This window comes from Apodemus sylvaticus, chromosome 1 (assembly GCF_947179515.1).
Source record: "Apodemus sylvaticus chromosome 1, mApoSyl1.1, whole genome shotgun sequence".
NCBI lineage: Eukaryota > Metazoa > Chordata > Mammalia > Rodentia > Muridae > Apodemus > Apodemus sylvaticus.
The window spans coordinates 175,210,783-175,225,292 of NC_067472.1; the positions used below are offsets into that span (position 1 = coordinate 175,210,783).

Below are 14,510 nucleotides of genomic sequence, written 5' to 3' on the forward strand. Positions count from 1 at the left end.
CCAAGTAGATATTTGCAAGGAATATCATTATGTTTATTTTAACATTTTAATTTCCAATAGCACATTTAAGCAAAATCTCATTTGAAAATTAAGATGCAAATCACATATATTGATGTTATGATATACAATTTCCCAATGTATAAAGAATTTGTTGTACATCTGTTATATATAAATGTTCTGTATATGTGTGTGAGGGTACACACCAATGAATATGCAGCAACCAAAGAATACACAGGCTATAAATCAAGAGCTTGTCTTAAAACTAAACAATTATAAAAATGTAAACACATTTAAAATTTTCATGCCTGATGAGGCATTGAATCTTGTGGACAGTTTGAACTGATTTACAAATGAACATAAACAAAAATACCCTAAGTCAAGATGGCACATGACAAGTTCTATGTGTAGACACAGCACAAGCCTGATGAGCACCACTGAGCCACGTTTAAGACAAGCTAGTGTGCAAACATCAAAGGTGTCGTGGTTTGAATATGCCTGGCCCAGAGAGTGGTACTATTTGGAGATGTAGCATTATTGGAGGTGTGCTACAGTGGATGTAGGCTTTAAGACCTTCATCCTAGCTGCCTGAAAGCCAGTATTCTGCTAGCAGTCTTCCAATGAAGATGTAGAAGTCTCAGGTCCTCCTGCACCACACCTGTCAGGATGCTGCCACGCTCCAACCTTGATGATAATAGACGTAACCTCCTAACCTGTAAGCTAGCCCCAATTGAATGTGGTCCTATAAGGGTTGCTTTGGTCATGGTGTCTGTTCACAGCAGTAAAACCCTAACTAAGACAAAATGTGCTTTCACTTGTGGAAGCATGACTGAATGCTGTACACTTACACTAAGAATACTTGGTGAATACTTGTAAAAAAAAGTCACATGAAATACTGAAGTATGTTTTCATAGTAGAATCCTCTGTTTAATCAAAGTCTGTTGGGTTTCTGATGCCAGATAGATTTCAAGTTCACTTCAAAAGTTTGGTACTTTCTGGATTCATAGGGTTTTGAACACATAGGTTACAATGTCATCATCTGACACAGGGAACTTCAAGACAGCTTTTCTGCTTTTTGTCAAATGGAACCTGCCTATGTTGGTTGCTAAGTTCACTCTTCAATCACTGAGTTGCAGGAAGCCTGCAGCAGCAGGACCTAGAACTGAAGGCATGAAGTAATACATCTCACTATGCTTTTTGTTCTGCTTGGCAGATCACATGAGGAGTTGCTAATGCAGAGGCCCCATTTTGTCTCAAAAATGTGTCTATTTCCATTAATTTCACGGGGGCCCACACCTGTAAAAGCTTTCAGGGTGAACTGATGGAACTTAAAGTTAGAAAGCTCTCCCCTGCTCTTTACATTCTGTGTCACTCACCCACAATATACTCAAGTCATCTGAAGAATAAGAAAGTATATAGTGTATAGATTCCAACTTCACAGGAGACAGCCCCATGCATGAATTCTTACAGACAGTACATGTGGTACATGCCTTCCAACAATGTGTGCAGACAGACTCCAGTATATGTTCATTGGCTGAGTAACACCTGACTCACACTAGAAAATGTCCACAGTTCTTACCTTAATCATTTCCACTCACAAGCTTTCTAATTATACACTTAAGAGTTCATACATTCTTTTCAGTCAAGCTTTCTCAGCTGACTTGGAGTAAGGTATCCAAGAGGGAGGAAACCTTCTCACCACAGCGTCTCTCCCTTGTTTGCGCTCTTTCATATACAGGAAGGTTGCATTTGCACTGAAATGGTCTCCTGCACTATTTACACCTCATGACTTCTCATGTGTTCTTTCATGTCGAGTGAGTTGTCTCTTAAAGTAGTAAGTCTTCCTACAGTGTTCACATGCATAGGGCTTTTCACCCGTGTGGATTCTCTGATGTTGAGTGAGGTGTGACAACCAGGAGAAAGCTTTCCCACACTCTGCACAACGAAATGACTTCTCACTTGCGTGAGTTTTCTGATGGAGAGAAAGATGTTTCTTGGAGAAAAATGCTTTCTTGCACTCTGCACACTGGTAGGGCTTCTCACCCGTGTGCACTCTATGATGTTCAATGAGCAGGTACCTGTTATAGAATGCTTTCCCACACTCTTTACATTCATAGGGCTTCTCACCCGTATGAGTTTTCTGATGTGCAGTAAGTCCAGACTTGCTGTAGAATGTTTTGTCACATTGCTTACATTCATAGGGCTTCTCATCGGTGTGAATTCTCTGGTGTAGAGCAAGCTGTGTCTGAGAGTAAAATGCTTTCCTGCACTGTGAACACTGATAGAGCTTTTTATTTATGTGAGTTCTCTGATGTACAGTGAGGTGGGACTTGCAGTAAAATGCTTTTCCACATTGCTTGCATTCAAAGGGCTTCTCCCCACTATGAATTTTCTGATGAACAGCAAGGTTGGATCTCCAGTTGAAAGTTTTACCACATTCTTTACATTTAAAGGGCTTCTCGGCACTATGAGTTTTCTGATGATGAATAAGTTGTTTCTTAAAGTAGAAAGCTTCGGGGCATTGTGTGCATTCATAGCGCTTCTCCCCTGCATGAATTTTCTGGTGCTGCATGAGTTGTGACTTATAGTAAAAAACTTTTCTGCATTGTGAACATTCATGACGCGTCTCCCCTGTGTGACTTCTGTGATGTACAGTGAGGTGTGATTTATAGCTGAAAGATTTTCCACATTCTGCACACTCATAAGGCTTCTCACCTGTATGACTCCTTTGATGCTCAATGATTTGTGACTTGTAGTGGAAATATTTCCCACATTCTAGACATTTGTAGGGCTTCTCATCTCTGTGAGCGTTCTGACGCTGAGACTTGGTGTGGGAAGTGTTCCCACATCCTGAGCTTTCATATGTCTTCTCCCCTTCATGGCTTCTCTGTTCCGTCAGGTGTGACTTCCCAGAAAATGTATTGCTGCATTGTCTGTGTTTAGACAGTGTCTCCTCATTAAGACTCTGACAGTTATTGAGAGGAGACTTATAAAGGACACTTTTCTTCTTACATGTGTAAGTCATCTGACTCCTTGTGTGCTGTGATAGTTGGCAAAATGTCTTCAAACATCCCTTGCCTTTATAGGACATTGTCCGTTGTTGAGTCTTCTGTGCCACCTTCAGGTCTGCCTTGAACGTGAGGAATTAAGTTATATATCATATAGCCATAGGGCTTTTTCCTAGAATGTGCTCTCTGATTTTGGCTTAGAATATATAAGGATTTCAAATATTTACTGAGTTTACCAGATATCTCTTATATATGAAAATTCATTAGTTAATAATATTTATTGCCTTTATGTAAAACAATATACCTGGTCAAATATATTGAAAACACCACTGTGAACTTTGACTGAGGTTTTGGCAAATTAATTTGATCGTGATATCAGAAGAATTTTCCACTATGATTAGACTTGTCACATTCCTCTCCCACTGGCTCTTAATAACTACATTGTCTTAATAGAGAATGACACTAAGCTATGGGTTCCTTCCTCATTGTATATGAGGGCACATTTGTGTAAACACACGTTTACATGTCTCTCTGTGTGCATGTGTGCATGTGTAAGGTTACTAGAGGGTGATGTTCAGTGTCTTCATAAATCACTATTTGCCTGATGTTTTGAAATCAGGTCTCTCACTGGACCTGAAACTTCCTAGCTTAGAAGGAATGGTAGGCAGCACCCCGCAGTGGTTAAACAATCTTCCCAGGCCCAAGTTACTTTCTTTTATCTTTCAAATTACACTTGTGTTTGTACTTATATACATATGCACACCAGGGCGCACACTTGTGCGCGCGCATGCACACACACACACACACACACACACACACACACACACGAAGGTCAGAGAACAAGTTTCAGGGGTTTTCCTCATTATCCACCATAAGGAGCACATGTCTTCTTACACACTGAGCCATCTTCTTGATTTGGGTTAAATTCTTGAAGAAACATCACTAAGTAATTTCCAACATGTATGTCTAGATCTAAAATATGGTAAGAGCTCACGTTAAATATCTTACTTACTTCAACAATTTTGTCATTTGATGTCTGAGTGTCGGCAATTTCAACTTGCCACCGATGTCCTTTGTGATTTTCCTGGTCACTCTCATTCCGGGCAGTCTTTTTATAAATGCCTAAAATGATATTAAAAATATCACTGCCCGTGAATAATTCTGAAATCCTTTTCATGTAACTCAAAAATAAAATGCATCTTCTTAACCTCATAGAAAGTATAAAATAATATTGACTTATGATATCAGTATACATTTTCAGTTCTTTTGAAGCATATAATAAATTTATTTACTTCATGTTGCATGAGTGCCACCAGGCCCAGCACAATCTGATTCTTTTCAGTTACATAATACATCTGAAATTATCATCATCTTTTTTGATGAATCCAGTGATGAGCACTGAGAACAACATTGTATCTTGGTTACTAAGAACATGGTAAAGGGCAGCCCTGCACCCACGGTCTCACTGTGCATTTACCCAGGATGGCATCCTTGCTTCATACAGCTGTTCTATGTCTTCATAGGAGGTGAATAATTCTCTATTATCACCAACTGTGAATATGGGTTCTTTTTTCATATATTCACTATATTAATCCTACATTGAATGAATACTGGCAAACACATTTTTTTATCTATATCATGCACTTCCAGTCTGGATATTACTAGCCAGAAATTTTAAATTTAAAATCTAGGCATTCATTTGTGTTGTTGTAGTTGCTTTTGTTTCAGACATGTGTCATCTAACATATTCTGGCCTTGAACATTATTATGTAGAGAATGACCTTGAATTCCGTTCACTTTGGGGATTACAGGCATGACCCACCATGCCCTGGTAGATCCATATTCCAGAGATGTTTACAGTCTGTTCAGAAGTCAACACACATTGCGCATGCAATTGTGTTCGCATGGATTTCTCCAGCTGTTTCAAGATTAAAGGCCTCTGGTTAAGGTCTCTGTTCCATATGTACAGTGTAAGAAATATCTGTCTACATTTAGTCTTTTATTTTTATTTTTTTGTGGATATGTCCTTTTTACAGAATCATCTTTGAAAGTCCTTTTGTTGAACCATAGCTTCTTGGTAATACTATTGAGAAAAAGATGGCTAAAGTTGTATGAATATACTTTTGGATCATTGTGAAGGTCCGGCACAAGGTCTGTGCTAAAGGTTTCTGCCAACAGCTTGCTGTCTTTGCTCATGTGGCTCTTGTAGCATTATTTGAAAGAAGGTATAGGGATAAGTTCAGCATCACCTTTTCTGCAGGATTCCATTGGCTAGTTTGTATTACTTCTTCTATAAGACAATTACATGTTTATATTTTCCTGTTTTCTAGAGAATATGTTATCATTCATGGGAGTGCACTGAATGTGTGCACAGCTTTCATTAAGAGGATATTTTAGGGGCTAGCTAGATGGCTCATCTGGAAAAGATGCTTGCTGTGCAAGCCTGGCACTGTGAGTTCCATCCTCTGAATCCACAGAAGGGTGGAAGAAAAAAAATCTCCACATAGTTGGCCTTTGACCTCCACATACATGCTGTGGCACACATGACCCTGCCACACCCAGCAGGCCTATACATAAAGTCATCGTCATCATCATCATCATCTTAAAAATTAAAGACATTATGAGTAAACTAATTGTATTAATATATGAACATATAGCATCTTTAATTACTGTATTGTCTTCCTCAATTTCTTTGAAAAGATTACATGTGTTTGTCTATATGTGAGAGTGCACACATACCACACCACTCACGTGGAGGTCAGAGGACAAACCCATAGGAGTCTGTTCTCTCCTTCAACCATACTGCTGTCAGTGACTGAACTCCAGTCTCTTATCTATTGAGCCAGCAGGCTAAACTCAGTTTCACCACTGTTACTGGTTTAACTACACACACTATTGAGAATATTCCTAGGTGGCTTAGGGTTACTTGGAGGCAATTTTAAATTACATTGTTTTCTTCATTTCCTTCTCACCATGCCCATTATTCATGTATAGAAAAGACACTGAAATCTAAGGATGAAATTCAGTTGGTAGCGTGCTCGCCCAGCACACACAGAGTCCTGGATTCAATCCCCAGCACTACATGAATTATGCAGGGTGGTACCCATCTCGGAAATTCAAGGTGATCCTCCCCAAGACAATAATGGTGGTGTCATCGTGGAATGCATGAGATGCTGCTTTAAAAAAACCACTTATTGTCCTGGCTGAAGACCTATCTCAGGATTACTGAACTTGGCTGGTTACAAATAATACATAGAACTTATTTTTACCTGTAGCTTTGCTATATTGATTGTATAACCTGTTACTTGTAGGTGATGTTTACGAGCCTTAATGGACAGCTGGGCCTCTAGGGGCATGCCTTTAGTCCCAGAACTTGGGAGGCAGAAGCAGGTGGATCTCTCAGTTCAAGGCCAGCCTGGTCTACAGAGACAGTTCTAGGACAGTTAAAGCAACACAATCACTATCTTGAAAAACCAACCAAACAAACAAAGAAACAAAAAGAAGAAATGTATATGAGATAATAAAACTGAAACAGATATAGATAAGGAAAGTGGAAAAGAGGGCTAGGTAACAGGAAAATAAAAACAAAAATAAAAATGGAAAGAAAGCCATGAAAAGGAAACAGAAAACCCACAGGAGATAATGAATCTGGTGGAAAAAGGAAAACCACAAAGTTATATAAGCCTGCAAGGAAGGAAAAAAATGTAAACACAGAAGAACTGAATCAAAAAAAAGAAAGAAAGTCAACACACCAACCATGAAGTAGAGAGTTCAAGGGGCAGGGCATTTTTTATTCGTCTGCTCTGAGAGCACTGTCTGTCAGGAGCCAACAAAGTGCGGCAGCTTGGGGCGTGTTACTAGGCTCTAATCTAGGTCCTCTGTTCTCACCTTACCACTAGGTGCTGTCTGTTGATTGATAGCTGGCCTCATCCATGGCATGTGTCAGTCAGCAATAGGGCATCATTCAGACAAAAACTTTTCATATGAGGAAAACACATCAGAAACAACTTAAAACTCGGTGATGGGTTGATACGCCTAATTCTTTCCAGAAACTCCAACAATGAGAGTCTGGCCAGGGCTAGGTAAGCTGGTAAGAAGCATTCAACATATCCAGCATGGTAACTGCCCCCTTGCTGCCTGCTTTGGCTTGATATGCATTCACTGACCTGGAAGGCTGCAGACAGAGAATTCTCCCACAGGCCATGGCCCAAATCCATGCTCCAACTTGAAGATCACCTCAGGTTTGGTCATGCAATATCCTGTTAAGTGGTGAAGAATAAACAAGTTTTACAAAAGTGCTAGGTGCAGTCTACTAAAGAAAGACAAAATTCAGGGCCTGTTCTTTTATCAGTAAATCAGACACTTTCCTTAGAGGGTTTACACTTTCACTCAACACTGACTGGACTATCATCTTCAATCAGTATAATGATGTCCAGATAATTTAAGAAAACAGAAGTGAATGGAAGAGAAAACACAATAAAAGAAAAGACTATTTAATACAAATTATACCAGGGACTGAAGACATGTTCCAGTTGTTCAGACCGCTGGCTAATCATGCAGATGACCTGGGTTCAGTTCCCAGTAACCATATCAGGCGGCACACACCACCTCTAAGTCCAGTTCCAGCAAATCCGGCACTCTCTTTTCAGTCTGTATATACTCAATGCACATGGTATAAAGGAAAATAAATTTTAAAAATGTTTTAAATCAAATAAACTCCTAGGCATGGTAAGGCATGTATTTAATCACAGCACTTGGAAGGAAGAGGCAGGCAGATCACTTTGAGTTAAAGATCAACCTAGTATACATAATGAAATCCAGGCCAGCCAGGGCCATGAAGAAAGATTCTTTTCCCAAAATAAATAAGTTAAATAACCCAGGCAGAGTTTAAAAATCAATAGAATATAAGGTTCATTCAATACACACACATGATCATTGAAAAGAAAATGTTTTCCCTGTGTTTTCTGGAAGACAAGGAGAACAAAGAAACAAAACTGGAGAGAGGAGTCATACACCAGCAAATGACTCTGTCACATTATAGTCAAAGGGGCAAAGTAGCAGGCCAGAGAGAGTTCCAAACATTTTAAGAAGCCTAACTTGGGCGGTGATGGCACATGCCTTTATCCCAGCACTCAGGAGGAAACAGAAGCAGACAGATCTCTGAGTTTGAGGCCATAACAGTACCTTTAATGTACCTAGTGTATGCATGTGGCAATTTTTGTTGTGTTGCTGGTGGTTATTTGAGACAGGGTCTTCCTAGGCAAACCTGGCTAGCTTGGAACTCACAGAACTTGACTTGCCCCGACTCCTCAGGATTAGAGACAGGTGCCACTGTATGTAGAAATATGACTGTTTATCATTCAGTGCATGTGTATGTTTCCCATTTCCATATGGTGAGTGCTGCAGTCCTAGTATGAATCACACATGACCATAGCTTCTAATTGCTTTATGTGCTGGTTGTTTTTCTATCTTGTTGAGAATTGTTGTGCCTGTGTTCCCTGGGGTTATTGTACTTGTTGTTTGGTTGCTGTGTCCACCATACTGAGGAGTACGGTGACAGCTAAACACATGGCTAAGGGTGTTCTTGTGTATGCAGCAGTGCATCACCTCCTCCTCCTCCTGCTCCTCCACCTTCTCCCTCCACCTCCCCACTCCTGGTTAGCTCTGAGGGCATATATATAAATACTGTATGATCCAACAGGAGGCGGAGGTGAGTGAATCTTTGAAATCTAGGCCAGTCTGGTCTATAGAGTCCCTGGATACCCAGGACTACACAGAAATTTCTTATCTCAAGAAACAAACAAATAGACTTAAACGGGAGGGGCAGAGTCCATGGCTCATGGCAGAGAGCACTAAATGCCTTGCAGAGAACTGGAGTTCAGTCTGCCCGACCCATATGGCAGCTCACCACCATCTGTAACTCCAGCTCCTGGAGATCTGATGCCCCCTTCTGTCCCCCATCCCCAAGCTACCGGACACACAGATACACACTTGGACATACATACACATAAAATAAACATTCAAATAACATATTTAAAGGCCATCCTCAGCTATATGGTATATAGTGTGCAAGCTCTGATAAACTAGACACAGGACTATACTTTCACACAACAGTGATTATGCCCGATAGAAAGACCTTGTTTCAGGGCCCCCCTCCCCAGGGCTGGGGGGTGGTCCATGAATCACATACCATTTTGTTTTATAGATGAGAAAAATATTTTAAATAGTGACACTACTCAAAGTGACATTCCATTTCATTAAAATACTCAATTTTAATACCAATGATATTCTTCAGAAATAGAAAAGCAACCCAAGATTACAACTAACACATTGCCAATTGTCAAAGCAACCCCAGAGAACAAGCCTGAAGTCCCTGTAATAGCAGCATGATCACAGACAGTAACAAAAACACCAGGGCACTGGCATAGAGATACACACACACACACACACACACACACACACACACACACACTGAAACAATTAGATAACCTAAGTATAAAAGCTTGTATGTTCAGTGTTATCCTCTGGATCTAAAATGTCCTCCAAAGACGAGATGCTCAATCCTTTGGTACCAGCATGTGGTGGTGGTGTTAATAGATAACTATCTACTGTGGCACTAGACTAGCACTACTCACTGAAGTGAATGAAGTCTTACGGTGACATGCACACACTGGAGGGGGTTATAGGAAGCTACAGTGCTGTCATTTCCTCTGAGCTTAAAGTCGAGTAGCTGTGGTGACCTGCAGGAGATTCCTGTCCACAGTCACCGCAGCACAGGACCATAGAGCAGATGCCTGGCTCTCGGGTGATGATAATATTGTGGGTCTCTTGAAATTTCCACACAGGGTTGTTATAAACACGACCAGCATTCCATTCAGGACTGGCTTTTAGCCAACTATGTGACACACTAGGTATAACCTGAGCAGGGGTGGGACCTCTTGGTGCTACTGGACAGTCCTTATTGCAAGTGAAGTTTACTGTTCAGTAGTAATGAGAAAAAGAAAAAAAAGAAAAACAACAACAGCAATGACAACAACAACAAAAACCTAGCAATACTTAGAATGCTGAAAACATCCAGGGGAGAGGGGAATGGGCAGAAGACAGGAGCATTTACTGAGATGCATATGGAAGTAATGAGTGAGCCCTGCCTCCCAAGGCAGGGTTTTCTTGTGTAGAGCTAGCTGTTCAGATACTGGCTCTGTAGAACAGGCTGTCTTGAAAACTCTGTCCCCCACGCCCAAAGTCAGCAATAATTCCTAAAATTACCATCCAAAAATGCAGTCGGCACTGCGAGTGGCAGCTCGGCCTTACCCAGGAACAGGAGACTGCTGTAGTTCTCCAGCATCACGTCCCTGTAGAGGGTCCTCTGAGCAGCATCCAGACCCTGCCATTCATCCCAGGTGAAGTCCACAGCGATGTCTTCAAAGGACACGGAACCCTGGAGTGACACGTTCCTTTTTAGACCACAAGCACTCGGCTTTGGGGACACCAATCCTCTCTGTGTGGTTTCACCACCCTCCCTGTGTGGTTTTCCCTGAAGGCTCGGCAGGCTGTGAGATCATGGGAGAGAAACCTCAACGACAAACGGTCTAGAGTATGGAGACATGAGTTGGAATTTTTTAAAAGTAGTTTGACTGAGGTGAAAGGACCCATCCACTGTGGATGCTGCTGTCTCAAGTGCTGGGTCCTGAGTTTTAAGAAGGGGGTGGGGAGATAAAACATTGGTTTCCTGCGCTCTGGTTATGGATCCAATGTGATGAGTTATTTCAATCTCCTGCCACTGTGATGTCCAGAGTACAAGTGTTTGAAAGGAAAAGGCTGTGGTTAAAAGGAAACTCCTAGCACTCTGTCTTAAAAATGGTTAAATGGTGTAGCACTAATCCCAGTCCTGGTCAGAGAAGCTTGTTTCCAGTAGGAAACAGTTAATACAGAAACTTGTAACAGGGCAGAATGCCAGGAATAAGTGACCACTGACTGCTCAGCCGCACATGGGCATCTGTTCTCACCCTCTCCAAGGTTCAGGGAACACCACTGATGCGGGCGTGGAAAGTGTGAGAGTCAGCCTGTGGGCAGGAGTACTGGGAAACACTGTCAGGAACGACACAGCTACTGCACCCAGGACCTCACAGCTGCAGTGCCTACTTCCCAAGACAAGGCCCATCACCCATCCAGGGATGGAGAAGGATGCATAAGGCCTCACTTCCCCCTATAGAGCTCTAGGTACTTAATAGATACTGGAGGGGACATCATATTTCTCTTTAGTGTGGTCACTGGGAAGGTGCCTTTGCTCATGATGACACACACACACACACACACATACTAGAGAGATTTGTTGTGAAGAGACAATTGGGTAATTATACATATCATATATGTGTATAATTTTTAAAGCAGGAGAATGTAACATCAGTACAGCTACAATGTAATATATTGGTCATGTCATAAAAATAATTAAACAGGGTTGGAACTCAACAACTAAAAGTACTGTCTGCTGATGCAGGGGACCAGGTTCAATTCACAGCATCCACATGGTGGCTTACAACTGTAACTCTAGTTCAGTGGATTTGATGTCCTGTTCTGCCTTCCAAGGCCACTTGGTACTCACGAGGTGGGCAAGCGTACATGTTGGTAAAATAAACATGTAAAATAAAAATATCATTTTAAAATAAAAATGTTGAATTAAACAAAGATGAAGTGACAGCAGAGATAAACCAAGAGTCTGTTTACATGCCTAGGTCCAGCTAGCCCAGGACCCACCTCCCCAGGTGAGTAAGGGGAAGGACAGAGATTCAATCAGCCACTGGCTTCTCCTCAGGAAGCATTTCCTTAAGTGAAAACTAATGCGGCAGCAGAGCCATAGTGCTGGCCGGCGCTCGTACACCTAGATTTGGAGAGTCCGGTTCAAAAACCGCAAAGTCATGGAGGCAGACACACAAACCCAGAGGTGCACTCAGAACCCAGCGGAAAACACAGTGCGAGTCCGGGAACGCACTGGCCTAGATGCAGCGACGACTGCGCTTTCCGCGGCGCGCCTGGCCAAGCCACTCTCAAAAGCCCAGGTCCCGAAAACCCATCAGCCTTGGCAGGACACCAGTCCCGGGCTGGACAGGACTGTCCGGAGGGGCCAGGCTGGAAGGTGAGATGCTCCAACACAGAGCCCAGGTCAGGACGCCACGCGCTCACCATTTCCGGTTCCAGTCTCAGCAGCAAGCAGCGAGACAATGAAAACAGGATGAGGCAGAGATGGAGAAGCGCCTGACAGATCCCAAGGCTGGGGGTGGGGAGGTGGGGGTGGGGAGGTGGGGGATGGGGGTGGGAGAAGAAAAGAGAACCTTAGTTCTAAACTGAGCCGGCTCCCTGTCTGTCAGCGAATCTGATTGGATGCTCTTTTAACAGTGCTTTTGATTGGGCAGGGCTTCAAGCCTTGGACTCCTATGTGGAGGGCAGAGGAGCAAGGGAGGGTGTGTGCCTTGCCCACAAAGCCAGAGAGGTTGTAGGATGTCTCCTGGGCAAGCCCTCTGGCTTCGAGGAAAAACTGAGAAGCTTCTCCACGATTAATTGAATATTTGAGGATAACCTTCTACCTAAGGTTATAGCCGCTAATGTTGATATACAAATGTACTGGCTAGTTTCCTGTGTCAACTTGACACAGGCTGAAGATATCACAGAGAAAGGAGCTTCAGTTGGGGAAGTGCCTCCATGAGATCCAGCTGTGGGGCATTTTCTCAATTAGTGATCAAGTGGGGAGGGCCCCTTGTGGGTGGTACCACCTCTGGGCTGGTGCTCTTGGGTTTTATGAGAGCAGGCTGAGCAAGTCAGGGGAAGCAAGCCAGTAAGAATCATCCCTCCATGGCCTCTGCATCAGCTCCTGCTTCCTGACCTGCTTGAGTTCCAGTCCTGACTTCCTTTGGTGATGAACTGCAACATGGAAGTGTAAGCTCAATAAACCCTTTCCTCCCCAACTTGCTTCTTGGTCATGATGTTTGTGCATGAATAGAAACCCTGACCAAGACAAAATGTTTCTTATTCATAAGTGGAAATATCAGCCTTATCAAAAACCAGACACAGAGGCTGGGATTTTTTTTTGATTAATATGTAAAAACTCCCAGATTTTAAAATGTATTTCTTTTATTATTATTGATCATTCCATTTGTTTACATCTCAGACGAAATCCTACTTCCCTGTTACCCCCTCCACCAACCCCCATCCCATAATATCCCACTTCCCAGTTACCCCTCTACCATGCCCCCCCCCATCCCACAACGCCCTCCCCCCTTCCTTTTGCCTGTATGAGAGTGCTTCCCCACTCTCCGAACCACCAGGCTCCAGCATCCCCCTCTTCTGGGGCATCAAACCTCCCAGGGACAAAGGGCCTCCCTCCTATTGCTGTCAGGAGGGGCCATCCTCTGCTACATATATATCTGGAGCCAAAGATCCCTTTAGGTACACTCAGTGGTTGGTGGTCTAGTCCCCGAGAGGACTGGGTGGTCAGGCCAGCCTATGCTGTTCTTCCAATGGTGTTGCAATCCCCCTCAACTCCTCCAGTCCTGCCAGTTCCCCCACCGGATTCCCTGAGTTCAGCCTGATGGTTGGCTCTAGGCATCTGCCTCTGCTTTGGTCAGTTGCTGGCTGGAACTTCCCAGGAACTGCCGCACTTGGTTCCCTTCCACAAGCGCCTCTTGACCCCAGTAAGTTGGGGTATGTTGTGCCTTCATTTTCATTGAACTCTAAAAGTCTTGACTTTCTTTTTTTATTTCTTCCCTGACTAAGTTACCATTGGACTGAGTGTGGGGTCCCTGGTTGGAGGAGATGGAGAAGGGACTGAAGGAGCTGAGGAGGTTTTCAGCCCCATGGTTGTGGGGGAAGCAACAGTGTCAACCGGCCAGACCCCTGAGCTTCCAGGGGCTGGACCACCAACCAAAGAGTACACATGGAGGGAGCCACGGCTCCAGCTGAGTGTGCAGCAGAGGATGGCCTTGTCACACATCAGGGGGAGGAGCAGCCCTTGGTCCTGTGGGAGTTCAATACCCCAGTGTAGGGGAATGCCAGGGGTGGGTGGGTGGGGGAGCACCCTCATAGAGGCAGGGGGAGGGGGGTGGGATAGGGGGTTTCTAGACGAGAGACATGGAGAACGGATAACATTTGAAATGTAAATAAAGACAATATCCAATAAAAAAAGGGGGGGCTCCCTTGAGGGGCTGGAGAGATGGTTCAGCAGTTAAGAATAGTAATGGGGCCTGGTGGGCCACAGGGTGGTGGTGACGCACGCCTTTGATCCCAGCACTTGGGAGGCAGAGGCAGGCGGATTTCTGAGTTTAAGGCCAGCCTGGACTACAGAATGAGTTCGAGGACAGCCAGGGCTACACAGAGAAACCCTATCTGAGAGAGAGAGAGAGAGAGAGAGAGAGAGAGAGAGGCAGAGACAGAGAGACACACAGAGAGAGACACAGAGACAGAGAGGCAGAGACAGAGAGACAGAGAGAGAGACAGAGAGAGACACACAGAGAG

At 43.4% G+C, this 14,510-nt stretch overlaps 2 protein-coding genes across 2 annotated transcripts in view; both read right to left on the reverse strand.

The window, feature by feature from the left end:
* Positions 1-843: 843 nt before the first annotated feature.
* The window catches only part of LOC127670681 (zinc finger protein 25-like), a 46,071-nt gene continuing 32,404 nt past the window's right edge, over positions 844-14,510 (reverse strand). Inside the window, 1 exon segment of the mRNA XM_052165124.1 lies at positions 844-1,576. The gene's annotated coding sequence lies outside the window, so the exon portion shown is untranslated.
* Positions 1,570-12,256, reverse strand: LOC127670686 (zinc finger protein OZF-like). The gene is made up of 5 exons (XM_052165138.1): positions 12,186-12,256; positions 10,317-10,443; positions 7,172-7,264; positions 4,018-4,127; positions 1,570-3,127 (listed from the first exon to the last, which is right to left on the reverse strand). The coding sequence occupies exons 1-5, from the start codon at positions 12,186-12,188 to the stop codon at positions 1,781-1,783; spliced, it is 1,680 nt and encodes a 559-aa protein (XP_052021098.1). The 5' UTR covers positions 12,189-12,256; the 3' UTR covers positions 1,570-1,780.

Coding starts and splice junctions, on each gene's coding strand:
- LOC127670686 (XM_052165138.1), bottom strand. Junction 7,265..10,316: donor CAGCAGTCTCCTGTTCCTGG/GTAAGGCCGAGC, acceptor ACCACTTAACAG/GATATTGCATGACCAAACCT. Junction 3,128..4,017: donor CAAATGACAAAATTGTTGAA/GTAAGTAAGATA, acceptor CTCACGTTCAAG/GCAGACCTGAAGGTGGCACA.